The sequence below is a fragment of the Leptonychotes weddellii genome, chromosome 12, assembly GCF_054177405.1.
Source record: "Leptonychotes weddellii isolate Sample4059 chromosome 12, ASM5417740v2, whole genome shotgun sequence".
Classification (NCBI taxonomy): Eukaryota; Metazoa; Chordata; class Mammalia; order Carnivora; family Phocidae; genus Leptonychotes; species Leptonychotes weddellii.
The window spans coordinates 6,512,940-6,531,007 of record NC_138380.1 but is presented as its reverse complement, the minus strand read 5'-3'; the positions used below and the strand labels follow the sequence as shown (position 1 = coordinate 6,531,007).

At 39.2% G+C, this 18,068-nt stretch overlaps 1 protein-coding gene across 6 annotated transcripts in view; it reads left to right on the top strand.

Moving 5' to 3' along the window:
• The window catches only part of CUL1 (cullin 1), a 102,059-nt gene that overhangs the window by 44,366 nt on the left and 39,625 nt on the right, over nt 1-18,068 (top strand). For 5 of the 6 annotated variants that reach the window (XM_081799904.1, XM_081799905.1, XM_081799903.1 and 2 more), the window contains exon 3: nt 15,891-16,065. In XM_081799904.1, coding sequence (XP_081656030.1) covers nt 15,891-16,065 — 175 coding nt within the window. Of the gene's footprint in view, nt 1-15,890; nt 16,066-16,094; nt 17,352-18,068 lie in introns of those variants that run through there. The other variant, XM_081799907.1, reaches the window with a different exon arrangement.

Genomic DNA, 18,068 nt, shown 5'->3' with positions numbered 1-18,068 from the left:
CTAAAACAAGAAGTCAAAGACAGCAAGAGACCAGCTTGTTCTTAATAGCAATAATCCATGCGGGATAGTGCCTAAGTTCTGAACTAGGGCAGTGGCAATAGAAATAGGAAACAAAAGGAGCCAATTTCTGGGCTTCTGGTTACAGATGAAAATTACGTTTTGACTTTCCCATTTGTTACATCACTAAAATGATAGTAAAAGAACTTTAAGATCAACAAAGACGAAGGATGGAAGAGAATAAACACCATAGGTGAGAATTCAACAAATTTCTTTTGAGAAAAAAAAAAAAGTATACTTAACTCTGATGAGCCCTGGGTGTTGTAATATAAGTGAATCACTAAATTCTACACTTGAAACTATTACACTATATGTTAACTAATTGGAATTTAAATAAAAACTTGAAAAAGGGAAAAAAAAGTTTTGGAAGTTGAAAGGCAGAGGAGGCAGCGTACTGATTACCAGGACATGGGAATCTTGGTTCAGAGGTGCTCAGAGGCAGATGTGGCAGGAAAGCCACTGTTCCTGCAGGGCTGGAGAGGTTCAGGATCTGAAGCCTCCGGTGTGGCAGGAGGTAGTGTGAGACAGGCCAGTGCTGGGGAGATGAGGAATAGATCCCAAATCTGTAAAATTAAAAGCCCATCATCTGCCTCTACTCCCAAGTACAGAACAGTTGGCAGCCAAGAGCGAATGTCCCTGGCATACAACTTGTTGCTTGTATTTAGAATACATTGAATGGGACCGTGTCAGAAGACAGGAGGCTTAGAGGTCGGCGTAAGTAGGAACTATCAACACTGGCTACAATAGAAAGCATCTAGATTGATGAGTCCCCAGTTACCTATCAAAATCCTGGTGGCGATGCTGGAGACCAAACAGTTCTCTGGAAGAATGAATGGCCCTGAAAAGCCAATCCATTTATCAGCCTGAGAGGAGGCAGCTCACCCGCTGGGGCCCACCCGTCTCACACAGGCCAGTGGCATTTCCAGTGGGTATTTCAGTACCTTACCGTGATGAGTACTAAGGAGTAGTACTCGTGTGAAATAACAGGATCAACAAACAGAACAAAAGCGAACAAGAGAAGCTGATGATACATGGAACAGAAGAAAAACGTTTAGAAGTTAGCATTGTCAGATAGAAGAAGCTTCTTATTACAGTAGTAAATTAGGAACAGGATGCCATAAAGAAAGACCTCATGGTTCAAATGATAACTCAGGTTTTAAAAAGAAAAGTAATAGAGCTAGAAGAATAGCAGAAAGTGAAATAAAAGGGCACAAAGCTTTGGAGACTGAGAACTACCCAAGAGGCCTAATGTCCGACTGTTAGAAATTCTGGAGAAAAACAGAAGAGGTGATATATATTTTTTTTAATTTGGAATATCTTTCTATAAAGAGAATATAAAATCATTTCTCAGAACTGAAGATGCGAAAATTCTAATGCCCAAGATAATGAGAAGATCAATACCAGGAACAAATTTAGGAAATCTCTGTGTACAGAGAATTAAGAGATAACCACTAACCTGTGGATGGAATTTAAGGGAGCAGGATAAAGTTCCAGAATTAGTATTGTCCAGTTGGTCTAGAGAGCAGCCAGTCTGTATTGGAGCTGAAAGACCAGGGACCCATCGTGAATGTTGCCAGGATTAAAACCATGGGTACCATGAGTGAAGAAACACACTTTAAATTACCAAGAGCAGCATATGGGACACACCAAAAACCCTCAGCTGTCCTTCACAGAGGCACAGTTATGGAAGAGCCACATAATCTAGCATCTTCTTCCTTTGTACGGTATCATAGAGTTGTAGGGGTTCTTTCTGTATTTAGGGCACCAGTATTTTGTCACATAGGTTTTGCTAATGTTTCTCCCAGTCCAAGGCTTACTGTTCCTTTTCTTAATGGTGTCTTTGGATGAACAGGTGTTTTTTATTTTGAGGAAACCAAATTTAATTTTTTTTTTTTTTTTGACAGTTACTGCTTTCTGGGACCTATAAGAAGCCTTTCCCTAGGTCACAAAGATAATGTGTTTTCCTCATAAAGTTTCATGGTTTGGGCTTTTACATTTAGACCTAGAATCCGTCCTGAATTAACTTTTGTATATGGTGTGAGATAGGCTTGAGGTTACTTTTTCCACCATATGGACATCCATTTTTAAATCAGCCTCATTTGTTGAAAAGACTTATCCCCAATAGATTGCTTTGGAGCCTTTGTTAAAATTAAGTGAAAGTATAAGTATGGTTCTATTTCTAGATTTTTGTTTCGTTGATCTATATATACATCTTAAAGGAATGCTATCTTACTACTTGGTTTGTGTTTTGTGAAATCTTTTTGCATCTGTGTTCATGTGGGATATTGACTGCTATTTTCATTTTTTCTTGATTACCGTCACATGATGAAAATTCTTGGGAAGTCACGTAGTATGTCTTCCAACTTTGTCTCCGCTCCACCAATTATTGGAGGTCCTTTGCATTTCTCTATAAATTTTATATTTAGCTTGTTGACTTCTACTCTAAAAACTGCCAGGATTAAGATTAGGATTGCATTGGAGCACCTGGGTGGTTCAGTCGTTAAGCGTCTGCCTTCAGCTCAGGTCATGATCCCAGTGTCCTGGGATCAAATCCCACATCGGGCTCTCTGCTCAGCAGGAAGCCTGCTTCTCCCTCTCCCACTCCCCCTGCTTGTGTTCCTGCTCTGTCTCTCTCTCTGTCAAATAAATAAAATCTTTAAAAAAAAAAATTAGGATTGCGTTGAATTTTTTAATAATGATTTTATTGAGATAATAATTTACATGCCTGACAATTCATCCATTTAAGTGGTATTTCAGTGGTTTTTAATATATTCAGATGTGCTCAACTGTCACTACAGAAAATTTTAGAACCATTTTCATTACCTCACAAACCCTATACCCTTTAGTTACCATCCCTTACTCTCTCCACCCTTAGTAATCTTTCTGTCTGTAAATCTGTCTTTTTTTTTAGATTTTTTTTTTTTTAATTTATTTATTTGACAGAGAGAGACACAGCGAGAGAGGGAACACAAGCAGGGGGAGTGGGAGAGGGAGAAGCAGGCTCCTGGCAGAGCAGGGAGCCCGATGCGGGGCTCGATCCCAGGACCCCGGGACCACGACCCGAGCCAAAGGCGGACGCTTAACGACTGAGCCACCAGGTGCCCCTGTAAATCTGTCTTAATAGATTTGTCTATTCTGAACATTTTGGGTAAATGTAATCCTATAATACGTGGTTTTATGGGCAGAATTGTGTATCCCCCAAATTTATATGTTTAAGCCCTAACCTCAAAGTTTGGGCCTTTGGGGGAATAATTAAGGTTAAATGAGATCCTAAGGTGCGCCCTAAGCCTTGTAAGTATAAGGTTGGTGTCCTCAAGAGGAAGAGACCCCAGAGAGTGCTATCTCCAAGCAGGAACAGAGGAAAGGCATGTGAGGAGACAGGGAGAGGCAGCCATCTGCAGGCCAGGAAGAGCGACCTCACCAGGAACCAACCCTGATGGCACCTTGATCTTGGACTTCCAGCCTCCAGAACTGTGAGAAATTAAATTTCTGTTGTTTAAGCCCCCCAGTCTGTCGTATTTGGTTATAGCAGCCTGAGCAGACTAATCCCTGTGGTCTCCTGTGACTGCCATCTTCCATTTACTATAATGTTTTCAAATTTCCCCCATGTTATAACATATATCAATATTTCATTCATGTTTATGACCGTACGATGCTGTGCCAGATGGATCCACGTTTTGTTCACCCATTAGTTGATGGACATTTGGGTTGTTTCTGCCTCTTTGCTATTGCGAATAGTGCTGCTCTAAATATCTGTGAACAAGTGTTTGTATGGACACAATGTTTTCATACTCTTGGGTAGATACCCAGAAGCGGAATTTCTGGGTCACATGGGAGCTCTGTGTTTAAGCATTGTGCATAACTTTTCCAAAGTGGCCGTACCGTTTTACTTTCCCACCAGCTGCGTGTGAGGGCTCCAGTTTATCCACGTCCTGACCAACATTTGGTATTGTCTTTTTGAGTCTAGCCTTCCTAATGGGTATCAAGTGTTATCATTGTGGTTTTGACTTATGTTTCCCTGATGACTAATGATGTGTCAATTGGCAGTTTTTATACCTTGCTTAAAAAAATGTCAGTTAAGATTCTTTGCCCATTTTTTAATTGGGTTGTCTTTTTATTGAATTGTAAGGGTTTTTTATACTAAACAAATATTTATCAGATATATGATTTACAAATATTTTCTCCCATTCTGTGGATTGACTTTTCTTTTTCTTGATTGGACTTTGATGCAAAAGTTTTAAATGTTGAAGAAGTCCAATTCATTGATTTTTTTTTTTTTCCTTTGGTTGCTTATCCTTTTGTTGTTATGTCTAAGAATCCCTTGTTAAATCCAAGGTCATAATTTAGTCTTATGCTTTCTTCTACGTGGTTCATAGTTTTAGCGTACACATTTAGGTCTTTGATCCATTTTGAGTTTCTGTGGTGTGAGGTGCAAGGTTGAAAATTCATTCATTTGTGTGTGCCTGTCTTAGTTGTCCCAGCACAAGTCTTTGAAAGGCCGTTTTCCCCCATTGACAGGTGTTGGCACCTTTGTCGAAAATCATTGTCCACACACACGTGGATTTATTTCTGGATTCTCTATTCTGTTCCACTGATCAAAATGTCTATCGTTTCCAGTACCTCTCTGTCTTGATGACTACGGTTTGTAGAAAGTTTTGAAATCTTGAAGTATGAGTACTCCAACTATGTTTTTTCAAGACTGTTTTGGGTTTCCTTGGAATTGCATACGAATTTTAGAATCAGCTTGTCACTTCCTACAGAGAAACCAACTGGGATGCTGATGGGGATTGCATTGGATATGTCTATCAATTCAGGGAGTGTTACCATAGTGTCCTCCTACCTTTTCTAGTGTAAGTATTTGAAGGTATAAATTTCTCGAAAGAATTCTTGCCTTTGTTCCACAAATTTTGGTATATTTTATTTTCATTATTATTTAGTTCAAAACATTTTATAATTTTCCTTGTTATTTCTTTTTTGACTCTTAAATTATAGAGAAATGTTGTTTAGTGGGAAATAGTTGGGGATTTCCAGGGCAGCTCATTGTTACTGATGTCGAATTTAATTCCATTTTGGTCAGAGAACAAACTCTGTATGATATCAGTCCTTTAAAATGTATCAAGGGCCAGGGCGCCTGGGTGGCTCAGTCGTTAAGCGTCTGCCTTCGGCTCAGGTCATGATCCCAGGATCCTGGGATCGAGCCCCGCATCGGGCTCTGTGCTCCGCGGGGAGCCTGCTTCTCCCTCTCCCACTCCCCCTGCTTGTGTTCCCTCTCTCGCTGTGTCTCTCTCTGTTAAATAAATAAATAAAATCTTTAAAAAAAAAAAAAATGTATCAAGAGCCATTTTAATGGCCCAGAAAATAGCCTATTTGATGAGCATTATCATGGACTGTTGAAAAGGATATGGATTCATTGGGTGTAGACCGTGGTGTGCTGGAGCACGATTGTGTCAGCTTGTGGGGGAGGGTTGTGCGCTTCTCTCCCCGAGTCCGTGCTCATGCGTGTCATGTTAGTAGCTTGAAATCGGCTGTGGTGGAAGCATTATGCCAGATTTTGTTTCATGTATTTTGAAGCTCTATGAGGAGAATATACGTTTATGATTATCTTTCTAATAAATTGACCCTTTTATTGTTATGAAATGTCCCTCTTCTCTCTGCTAGTATTTCCTTGAAGTCTCTTTTGTCTGGTACTGCTTCAGTCTCTTTAGCCTTTTTATGCCTAGAGTTTGCATGATAATATTTTCCGGTCTGTTTACTTCAACCTCTCTGTGTCTTAAATTGTTTCTCTGGTAACAGCATATAGAGTGATCCTGCTCTTTGTCCCTTCCAATCATCCCTGTCTTTTGATTGTAGGCTTTAGTCTATTTGAAGTATTAATAGGTTGATTTTTAGGTCTACCATTTTATTTTTTTCTGCTCTTTAAAAAAATTTCTTTGTTCCTACTTTCCTCCCTTCGGGTTATTTGAAATTGCTTAGAATTACATTTTAATGTGTCTGTTGACTTGTTAGCTCTTCCTCTGAGGTTGTGTGTATGTGTTACTGCTTTAGGGATTACAACATACTTTTTTTTTCTTTTTTAACCACAGTAGACTCTTCAATAACATGGGTTTGCACTATGTGGGTCAACTTACACTCAGATTTTTTCAATAAATACGGTATTTCAGTGTAGTTTCTCTTTATGGTTTTCTTTTCTCTAGCTTACTTATTGTAAGAATACAGCATATAATACATGTAACATGCAAAATGTGTGCTAATTGACTGTTTAGGTTTTCAGTAAGGCTTCCCGTCAATACTAGACTGTTAGTAGTTACGTTTGAGGGGAGTCAGAAGTTATATGTGGATTTTTGACTACATGGAGGATCAACACCCTCAACCCTCTCATTGTCAAAGGGTGAACTATATTTTGAGTTAATATTGTAGGAGGTCAGAGAATGTAGAAACCTTTTAACTGTAGAGTTACATCTTTATTATTATATCTACATATGCTTTAAAACCCACAAGACAATATTACAAGTTTTTGTTTTAAACCATCCTTTGTATTTTATTTTATTTTTTTTAAAGATTTATTTATTTATTTGAGAGAGCGAGAATGAGAGAGAGAGAGTACATGAGAGGGGGGAGGGTTAGAGGGAGAAGCAGGCTCCTTGCTGAGCAGGGAGCCTGATGCGGGACTCGATCTAGGGACTCCAGGATCATGACCTGAGCCGAAGGCAGTCGCTTCACCAACTGAGCCACCCAGGCGCCCCATCCTTTGTATTTTAAAGAATTAAGAAAAAAAATCTTTTTTTTTTTTTTTTTATTAAAGATTTTTATTTATTTGAGAGAGAGAGAGCACAAGAGGGGGGAGCGGGAGAGGGAGAAGCAGACTCCCTGCTGAGCAGGTAGCCCAATGCGGGACTCGATCCCGGGACTCCAGGATCATGACCTGAGCCGAAGGCAGTCGCTTAACCAACTGAGCCACCCAGGCGCCCCAAGAAAAAAAATCTTTTATACTTACCAGATATTTACTGTTTCTAATGCTTTTCATTCCTGTCTGAAGATCTAAGGTTCCATGTCGTATTCTCTTCCCCCTGAAATGCAAGTGTGTACTATGTGAAGTCTCTTAGTTTTACTTTATTGGAAAACACCTTTATTTCGCCTTCATTTTTGGAGAATGTTTTTACTGGAAAAAGAATTTGGATTGGTAGGCATTTCTTTTTTCTTTCTTTCAACATTGAAAGATGATGTTAACTACTCTGTCTTCTGGCCTTTCTCGTTTTTGATGAAAATTTAGTGGTAATTTGAATTCTTTTTTGGTATGTTACAAGTAGCTTTTCCCTGTCGGCCTTCAAGATTTTTTTCTCCCCTTTGGTTTTCAGCAGTTTATTTTCGTTTTCTTTCTCTCTTCAGAATTGATCATTTTTGTTGGTGTCTCTGCATGAGTCTTATCGCCATTCCGCTCTCAAGCCCATCCAGTAATTTATTCTAGGTAATATAACATCCAGTTCTAGAATTTTTTTTTGTAGTTCCTATTTTTTACTGCAGTTGATGTTCATTTATTATATACATGTTTCCCCTTATCTTCTTGATTATAGCTGTTGTGGGTGCTCTACATTGTCTCCTAATTCCAACATTTGGGTTATCTCCAGGTTGGTCTTTCATGATCTCTCCTCTTGAGAGTGGGTCTTATTTTCTTGTTTTGTTTTGTTTTGTTTATATCAACAAAATTGGATTATGCCATTGCCTTCTTCCATGACTAGAATACCCTTCAGTATAAACTTCTTTTGGTGGTTCTCTGGTGTCTTCAGACAATTGGTTTTATATTTCTTCCAGTTTGTAGTTGCTCTCTACCCGAAATGCAGTTAGATATACTGGTACCAGCCGCAGAACCAAGGTTAAAGTATAACTTAAAGTTTCCATGTCGACTAATACAGGCTCCACAGTGATGTGAGTATCGGGTGGAAGGCAGATCAGAGGTAGGGGTTGCATTGAGCTATGTTTTCTGTCAGCAGAATTTCAGTAACTTATGCAAAGGTTGATTGGTCAAAGAACATTACAGGCATATGATTTGAAGATATGTACATATCCGCCCGGACAAGTCACCCTCTAAATCAAAAAACAGTTAAGAGTGGTTGCTACTGTGGGTGGGGGAGGGTGAACCATAGCCCTCTTGCTTTTTATTATAACTTTTTCTGCATTCCTTCCCTAACTTAGATGTAAGTTGTTAGAAGAAAACTCAAGTTTTAGCAAGCAGGAGCTTAACCACTGCCATCCATAGCCTCTGCTGACTGCTTTCCACGCCTGACGGAGCAGTGGGGAGGGTCATCCTAATTTGGGAACATATGTGGAGTTAAACTCGGGGTAGAAACTTTAAAACAGCTTTTAAGAGGTTTCCTTCCCACTACAGTTGTGCCTTTTGGTTTGTCCTGTGAAGCCTGGGTTCCTTGCCTTGTGTCCAGGTCCTCTTTGAGGAGGTGGGGCGGGGAGAAAAGAATGGTGGGGCGAGAGTGTGTTCTCAGTGCACTGGCCTTTCCTCTGGAAAGAGTACTTGGTGAATAAGAAAGAATTCTGTGCCTAAAAGGTTTTTTTAAACCCCAGGCCTGCTCTTCAGAAGGAACAGCTATTAAAGTCCAGAGAGATGCCTGGCTGGCTCAGTTGGAAGAGCATGCGACTCTTGATCGCAGGGTTGTGAGATCAGGCCCCACACTGGGTGGAGAGATTATTTAAATAAAAACTTAAAAAAAAAAGTCCAAACAGATACGTCATCTTTTATCTCCATGCCCAAAGGGACCAGACTAAGATGCAATTATTCTAAGTTGCCCTTTCATTTATTGGTGTCTTTTTAATATATTTTAATATCGGTCTGTGAATGTACCACAGTTCATTGATTCTAGGTTTGGGGGGATAGGTTCCAAGTGCATCCTCGTGTGGGTGGCATGGTACCATAGTTAGTCAGATGTCAGTCATGACACAGTGGTCATTGCCTGCACCTGCGGACTTGTCAGCAAACCATTATGGACCTTCTGAAGAATCTGCCCTGAAAAAACCTTTTAAGAATTTTATTTTATTTATTTATTTGAGAGAGAGGGGAGAGAGGGAAAAGCAGACTGCGCACTGAGCAGGGAGCCCAACATGAGGCTCGATCCCAGGACCCCAGGATCATGACCTAAGCCAAAGACAGTCAACCAACTGAGCCACCCAGGTGCCCCTGAAAAAAACTTTCAATATCATGCAAGCTTAGGACCAAAACTTATAAAATGGGTGGGAGCCAGATGAGAAGGAAATCCTTGGTTCCTCTGTGCACATCTCTTGGGCAGTGCTGACACGCTTAGTGAGCCAGAGGATGGTGGTAGGGGGAAAACACCTCCTTAACAAGGGTCATTAAAGACTCAGCAGAGTGAAAGTGTGTGAAATCTTTTAGGAATGTCTCAAACAATGCATTTAACTTTACTTACAAAGAGTGTTAGGATAAATCTGTTTAAGTCTAATCAGCTAATCTTTAAGTAAGTAAATATAAAAATTCCATCTAAGAATGTCATATTTTAATGGACAGCATTTTCTTTTTCTTTTTTTTTTAATTTTTTACTTTATTTTATTTTATTTTTTTAAGATTTATTTATTTGAGAGAGAAAGAGAGCACATGAGAGGGGGGAGGGTCAGAGGGAGAAGCAGACTCCCCGCTGAGCAGGGAGCCCGATGCGGGACTCGATCCAGGGACTCCAGGATCATGACCTGAGACGAAGGCAGTTGCTTAACCAACTGAGCCACCCAGGCGCCCAATGGACAACATTTTCTTAGTGGTACTTAAAGTAATGATATATTATGATTGGTGTCTTAGATGAAATTTGGTAAATACATTGCAGTTTTTATAACCACTCTATATTTTATGATATTGTTAAAAGCTGCGTACTGTATCCTCAGGTGAATCCAACAGTGTATTTAACTAATTCCCTATGTTTGCCAAGTAGATTGTTACAAGGTTTTTGCGATTGTGAACAATGCTGTGATAGTTTACTGAGTATTTTTATACTTCTGTGATAATTTCCCCATGATAAATGCTTAAAGTATAATTGCTGTATCAAAAGGAATGCACTTGAAGGCTTTCGAATATTTCCAAATTTTATTCCAGAAAAATCTTAATTGTGTATGCTCTGAAGCTCCCATTTTCCTGCACTTCAGCTGTCATTGGGCTTAATTTTTTTTTTTTTTAAGACCTTTGTTAATTTAATAGCCGGAGATGCATATATTGCCGTGAAATAGAAGTCAGTCTGGGAGCGCCTGGGTGGCTCAGTTGTTAAGCATCTGCCTTCGGCTCAGGTCCTGATCCCAGGGTCCCGGGATTGAGCCCCGCATCGGGCTCACTGCTCAGCGGAAAGCCTGCTTCTCCCTCTCCCACTCCCCCTGCTTGTGTTCCCTCTCTCTCTGTCAAATAAATAAATACAATCTTAAAAATATATTAAAAAAAGTCTGAACAAGGTATCCTAAGAAATTTCTTGGAGGGGCGCCTAGGTGGCTCAGTCAGTTAAGCATCTGCCTTCAGCTCGGGTCATGATCCCAAGGTCCTGGGATCGAGCCCCACGGCAGGCTCCCTGCTCAGCCAGGAGCCTGCTTCTCCCTCTCCCTCTGCCTGCCGCTCTCCTTGCTTGTGCGCTCTCTCTCTCTCTGTCAGGTGAATGGATGGAATCTTAAAAAAAATAAAAGGAAAAGAAAGAAAGGAAAAAATAGAAAAACCTTGTATTTGGGGAATGGGGGGTGAAGCTGCTGTTTCCATGGGAATCTTCAGTGACAAGGTGAACTGGAAAAGTATGGACTCACTCTGCCATGGAGGCAACTAGAAAGTAGTTTGAGCCAAGTTCTGGATGTGAGGGGAGTGGAGAACGTCTGTCTTGAGAATTTGTTACCTTGGGTTTGAGTTTGTATTACCAGCTTTTGGAGGGGATTTCCCCAAGCTGGGAAATTAAAGTTACAGAGCAGAGGAGAGATTCCGCGAGAACAAGTCACATAGAATGAACGGCAGAATGGGAGCCCCAAGAACGTCAAACAAAAGGATCTTTAGAGGGTGCCTCTGAGTATGTGAAAACCGGGTACAAAAAGAATCAAAAATACAAAGGTACAAGACAGGAGAAATAAGACAGACTTTAAAAAGAAACTAGAAACTAGGGGAGGGAGAAAAAAAAACCAGAAAATTCTATAGATGTAAAATAAAATGTTTAAAAGTGAACAGCAAATTTGACACAGACTCTTTCAGAATCACTTAACTAGATGGAAAATCAAGAAAAACTAGAAAGTTTGGGCAAAGATAAAGTCATGGAACAGAACTGAAGACATGAATTGAGGTATGGAAGGTGACATGAAAATGTTTGACATACATGTATTAGAAATATTTGAAGAGATGGCAACCCGAGAATTTTTCAGAACTGGTGAAAGGCAAAGTATGCATGTTAAATTTCAAGATAACCAAATAAAGTGCATTAACTCCAGAATGATGTAAAAACTACAGCAGAATAAGGAATCCATCAATCCAATAGAAAGAAAAGAAAGTACAAACAAAAAAAAACAAAAGACGGTAAAAATGAATCCAAATAGCAATGTATAGAACAGTATGTAACAGTATATTTATATTTTGGTTTTATGATAAAACCAAACTTATCCATCAGAGACCGTCAGACTCCCAACATTTTTTTTCCAAGAGTGCATTTTGCTGTGGTTTGCAATAGACACCAAAGCACAGAGATGTAAAAGTTGCAAATAAAGAAATGGAACAAATATATTTGAGGTAAATTCTAACCAGATAGGAGTAACCATACTGACATCTGATCCAGTGGATTTTCTAAGGCACTATTGTAAAGAGTAAACACAGTTACCTCCTAGTGATAAAAAGAACAAGTAATCAGTGATATTATTCAAAGTTTATACACTTGTTAACGGCCTCAAAATATATGACATATTTTAGAGACATAAGAGAAACTGGCAAATTATAATTAGGGAGATTTCCATTAAAAAAATTCTCAGTAATAAACAAATCACTAAGATTTGAAAAACAGAATTGACCAGCTTGCTCTAATGGTTCCCTGTATCCAACAGTTAGAGAATGGACATTCTTTTCAAGCACATGTAAAGAAAACACATTCAGCTATAGGTCTTATCCCATTTTAAAGAAACTGTCAAAGTGGGCACCTGGGTGGCTCAGTTGGTTGGGCGACTGCTTTCGGCTCAGGTCATGATCCTGGAGTCCTGGGATCCAGTCCCGCATCGGGCTCCCTCCTCAGCAGGGAGTCTGCTGCTCCCTCTGACCCTCCCCCCTCTCATGCTCTATCTCATTCTCTCTCTCAAATAAATAAAATAAATAAAAAGAAAGAAACTGTCAAAGAAATAACATTCTCTGATTAATTCTAAAATGAAATTACGCGGTTTTTAAAAGGTAAAAAAAGTCACTTTGGAAATCTAAAAAATCCTAAATAACTCTTAAGCGAACTAATAATGGAAAAGAGAAAATACAACTGAACAGTAAGGAAAACCCATACATATCAGACCAGTTGATGTGAAGAAAAAAATCTGTAGTTTTAAATGCTTACATTAAAAGGAACAAAGATTACAAAGCTAACAGACCAAGGATTTCTAGAGAATAAAGGAGTACATTAAAAAGGAACAAAAAAAATAGAGTAATAAAAATAAACCCTAAACTGGTTCTCTGCACGATTAATCATAAAAATGTTTAAATACATCACAGAACAGGTTTTTTAGAAGAGACTGGACTGTGTAGTTGAAAACTTCACTGAAACGGACAGTTTTCTAGAAGCAGCAATACCTGGAGGGGAGAAAAGATAGATCATGTCGTACGTGGTTTGTGAATCATTGCATATCCATGCAGAGAAATACAAAATTATATTTCTTCTTCTTATACGATTTTACTTTAGGGAGATCAGAAATCTCAGTGCAAAATCAGATGTAGAAGGCAGTGGTGCCTTAGCAGAGAAGAGGATTTCCTAAGAAAGTGTAAGCCATAGGAGAAAATCTGTGAAAATTTGATGATGACAGATTAAGAATTTCTCTTTATATGGTGCTTTCCATAAAAAGCTACCGACTACAAGAAGATAATAACTGGACAATATAATTGATACAGCAGGGATTTTCACAGTAAACTGCCAAGTCAAAGCTCAGTATTTGTCAGTCTGTAATACTTATTACGTGCTTACATTTTTAAAGATGTTTTTCAGGCAAAATTCACCTACTGCAAAATGCAGAGATCTTAAGGGGATAGTTTGAATTTTTTGACAGGTATATACGCCCAGGTAAACGGTATCCTACTCAAGATACAGAGAGTTCCCTGGAGCCCCTGATGGTCAGTCTTCACCCTCCAAGGAAGAAGAAATCACTCATTTCTGGAAATCACTCCTCATTTCTATCAATAGATGAGTTTTGCCTGTTTGAGAACCTCCTATGAATGGAACCATACATATCTGGCTTTTTCCCTTCAACATGTTTTTAAGACTGATTTGTGATAGATGTATCAGCAGTTCATTTTTTTTTCTTTTTAAAGATTTTATTTATTTATTTGACAGAGACACAGCGAGAGAGGGAACACAAGCAGGGGGAGTGGGAGAGGGAGAAGCAGGCTTCCCGCCGAGGAGGGAGCCCGATGTGGGGCTCTATCCCAGGACCCTGGGATCCTGACCTGAGCCGAAGGCAGACGCTTAACGACTGAGCCACCCAGGCGCCCCAGCAGTTCATTTTTTAAACCGCTGAGTAGTATTCTGCTCCATGCGTCTTCCACCATTTGTGTAAGAAACTGCCAAATTTTTCCAGAGTGACTGTATCATGTTATACTCTCATCATCAATGTCTGAGCAAACTCTGTTTTTGAAAAGATTATGAAGGATAGGACAGAGAATATACGGGAGAGAAAATGAAAATGATAAATTCCTAAGCTGCTTAGTCTCCTTGTAATCATACAAATGCTGATGAAAACCATGACGAGCCATGATTCGGATGTAGGCAGTGAAATTCGTGCACCGCTGGTGGCTGCCGGTGACTCGTGCACATCCGACAAGGTGACAAGTGCATGGCGGCCCTCTCCTGTCACCTGCCAGTTCTGTACTGTGAGAAACTCAAACATGTATGTGAGGGAACTTGCTAGTACTGTTCTCTGCAGCTTTGTTTGTAAATGCTCCAAGTTGGAACCCACCAAGTAAGTGATCATTGGTAGGGTCCGTGGACAGGAAGATGGGTAATTTCTTGTAGATCTGTACTGTATCCAACGTTTGAGTACAGACGGAATAGTAATTTTGTGCACAGTTTCACAGCAAGCTATGAAGACATTCCCAGGAATGCTATGCACCAAATCATGGGGCTGTTTGCCCCCAGGGAAAGTGGAAGGAGGAGTGGCAGTAAGGAGGAGCACTAAGCAGGTCTGTTGCAAAATCTGTCCTATTTAATTTCCTAAAAATTTGAGGTGGGATGTAGGTGGAATGAGACAAGCATGGGAATATGAGATTGTCCAAACTGGATCATGAGTTTATGAGAGTTCACCGTGTGTTAAAATCTGCCATTCTTGTACATTTGAAACATTTAATAAAATGATTCATTGTTTTAGGGCATAGTTCTTTGATTACTGCTGAGGTTAAAGATTTTTTTTTTTTTTTCAGACTTGGCCATTAATAGGTATTTTTTTCAGCTTTGGGATTTTTTCTTGGTACACTCTGCCCATGTTCCTGTGGAGGTTAACTTTTTCACATTGTTTTTAATTACTTTAATTGCTTAAAGATAGTAACTCATTGAAGGTATCTTTTCCTGAAATATTTTCAAAATTTCAGATTAAGTGCTTTGACGACTTTGCTAAGAAAACCCTTCCCCAACCTTAGATCAGGAAAATGTCTGTGTGTATTTGTTTTATGGTTTCGGTTTGTATATTTTAATTCTTAATCCATTTGTGATGTATTTTGGAGTGCGGAATATTTTTTGAAATCTCCTCTGTCTTTACCCACCGACTTGAAACAAATAGGCCAGAATATTTTGTCTTAGGGATTTTTCTTTCTGAATCAGTGTTGTTGTCTTTCAGTTAGCTTTAGCCCAGAAATACTGCCTGCAAAGTGAAATAGTCTGAGTGGTTCTCTGCCTTAGCTGCCCTGTCTCCCATGCGCAGCAGCCCCCACAGCTGCTGTCTTTCTGTCTGTGTCTTCTGTGACTCCCGCATCTCCAACCCATCTCCAGCCCTCTTAGCCGTGCGCGAGCCCTGCTGTTTGTGGTTGGTTGATTTTACACACCTGTGACTTTCTGTGGTAATAAGAGCTCGCTTGCACTGCCATTTCTTCTGCTTTTTGCCCTTCATCTGCAAAGCATAGCTTTAAATTCATTCATAAATAATTTTAAAATAAAGTTTTAGTTATTTTGATATTTATAATGTATGCTTTTAGAAATACAGCTAAGCATCATAATAGACTATGGTTATAGCTTTTTGTTTTTCTTGAAGGAGGTAATTGCTTTTTTCTCTCATTTGGAACCTTTGTACCAGTTGCCAGTTCTCATGCCTTCTGATACACTCTCAGGACAATATCCCACAAGGTCAGTCACATGACATGATCTTAGAAGGTCCTGTGTTTCTTAGGTGACCTTCCTCAGAACGTTCCATCATTCTCAGCAGGCTGCTCCCTGGGCCTGCAGACAAGCTTGTAAGTCCTGGGGCTGGTTGACTTCAGCTTTATTGTGTTGAATGGAATCTTTTTTCCGCTCTAGTTTTAACAGATTTTTGTTGATAGAGTGGGAAAATATTGGTATGAATATATTTTCTTTAAAAATATGTCGGTATTAATCACTGTTGACATTGATGATGCATGTTGATTTCCTTAACTTTTCTCCAAGTCATGTTTATAACTACTGCACAAGTGTTCACCAGTCAAACCAAGCCCGAGGGGCTGGCGTCCCTCCTTCCAAATCGAAAAAGGGACAGACGCCTGGGGGAGCTCAGTTTGTTGGCTTGGAATTATACAAACGGCTTAAAGAATTTTTGAAGAATTACTTGACAAATCTTCTTAAGGTAAGATGTTTAACACATGTGCTGACCATTTATAAGAGAATGTAAAAAAGTAGTAGTGAAATGATGATTCTAACTTGATTGAATGCTAAATCTCTCACTGTTATGTGTTCATTTTTTCCGGCATTGATGTGTGCGTGAAGATACTTTGCTATTGCTTAGTCTTTTACCTGTTGTGAAGATGAAACTTTCATAAGCCCTTTTCTCTTTTTTAATTTGTTAATGAGAAGTTTTTCATAGCTATACCATAGTAGTACTTCCCTTAAATTACTAACCATTTTATATTTGGTTGTTAGAAATTGATGAATCTTTTAATTTCAAGCGTATAATTATGAATACCGATGTTGTGTATTGAACCCAGTATGTTGTTCTGTATACAAATGTACAAATGATTATAAGGTTATCTAACCTTTGGCAATCGCGTTTTTCCAGTGTGACCTTGCCTTTTACACACGGTCATGTAGTATATTTCAGAACGACAATGAAATCGTGCCCTTGGCTAGGATGGGTTTCTCTACGAACATCCCTGGCCTTCAAATATGGGTTCCTCCTGCCCCGAGCCGTGGCTCGGGCAGTGATGGAGTTTTTCCCTTTCATCTTCTGCCTTCTCCGTCCTCGGTAACAAAGGCAGTGTGATGCCTTCCGTCCAGCCACAGGATGGGCAAGTGGCTCCTTCATCCCGTGCTACCCATATCACATAGAGTGAGTGAAGACATCTGTACCTTCTACCCTGGGAAGTCTGTGCTCTGTGTATATCCTTTAAAGACTTTTTATTTACACAGATAATAGGCAAAAATTCCAGCATGCTTCAAAATTGTTTTCTTAATGTATTTTACAAGGTAATTGGAAACTTAATATCATTCTAACAGACCATAGTTGATTGACCACAAATTGTGACTAAAATTTTCACGTTCCCTAAACAGTGTTTCTAATGTTTTGCAGAACCCACTGTGTCCTTATGTTTATTCATAGCACTTTGTAAAGTGAACACTGGAATTAATTATTCTTCAGCATTAAAGCGAGGAACAGTAGCATTTGGTGCTGTATGAAAGTATTGGTAGCCGTGCTGTATCAGTGGTATCTTCGCATTTTTTAAAAAAAAAAAAGGTCATGTACTATAATCCAGAGTGGCTTGGCTTTACATTTTATAGTTCATTCCTTATTTAAATTTCAATAAACAAAAATGTGGTTGTATCAAGATATGGTCAGGTTTTCACGCGGCTTGCTGGATCTCTTGTGTACCGCATATGTGTGGAACTTCGCTTCTTACTCTGGTTGAAGACTCGGAGGTGAGCGAAGGGGGTGGCTTGCCTTAGTTCCTGGTGGGGCTGCCTCCCTTCTGCCTCACGTCTGGTGCTTTTCTGCCGCAGGCTCTATCAGGGACACTGCAGTGGAACCTGCAGTTTTTACAGGGTAGGCTTTGCTTTGTGGATGTCATTAACACCTGAGAAAAAAATGTCAAGTTGGTCCTTCACATAAAAATTTGTGGTTTAAGTTGTGGAAATCTTGGTAAAAATAATTTTGATGGATGCACATTTTCCCCTTGAGGTCTTGTTAAAGAAGAAGGAATATTGCACCATTATACTTTATTTGTACAGAAATGTAACAGATTACCACAAAAACTATACATTTATCATTTTTAGATACACTTAATGAATGAAAAAGATGCGTTAAAAAATTGAATAGCATTGGCCCTGTGGTCATAGGACATTTTAATTTTTAATAGAAAATATCAAAAATAGGGATGATTTTGAGCTAAATTCCTTTCTTGTTAATAAAAATGAATTACTCTTATTCTAAAAGTTCAGGTTCTTTAAAAATAAATTAATTAAAAGTTCCAGGTTCTTCGTATGATTGTGCATATTTAATACCAATGAAAAAGTTGCAGTTTGAAAAAATTTTTATTAGAATTCTCTTTAGTCTGATTCTCACAAGCTATAGTCCGATGAGACTTGGTATTAATGAGTATGGTTTTGTGTACAAAATAAAAAGCTCATCTAAAACCA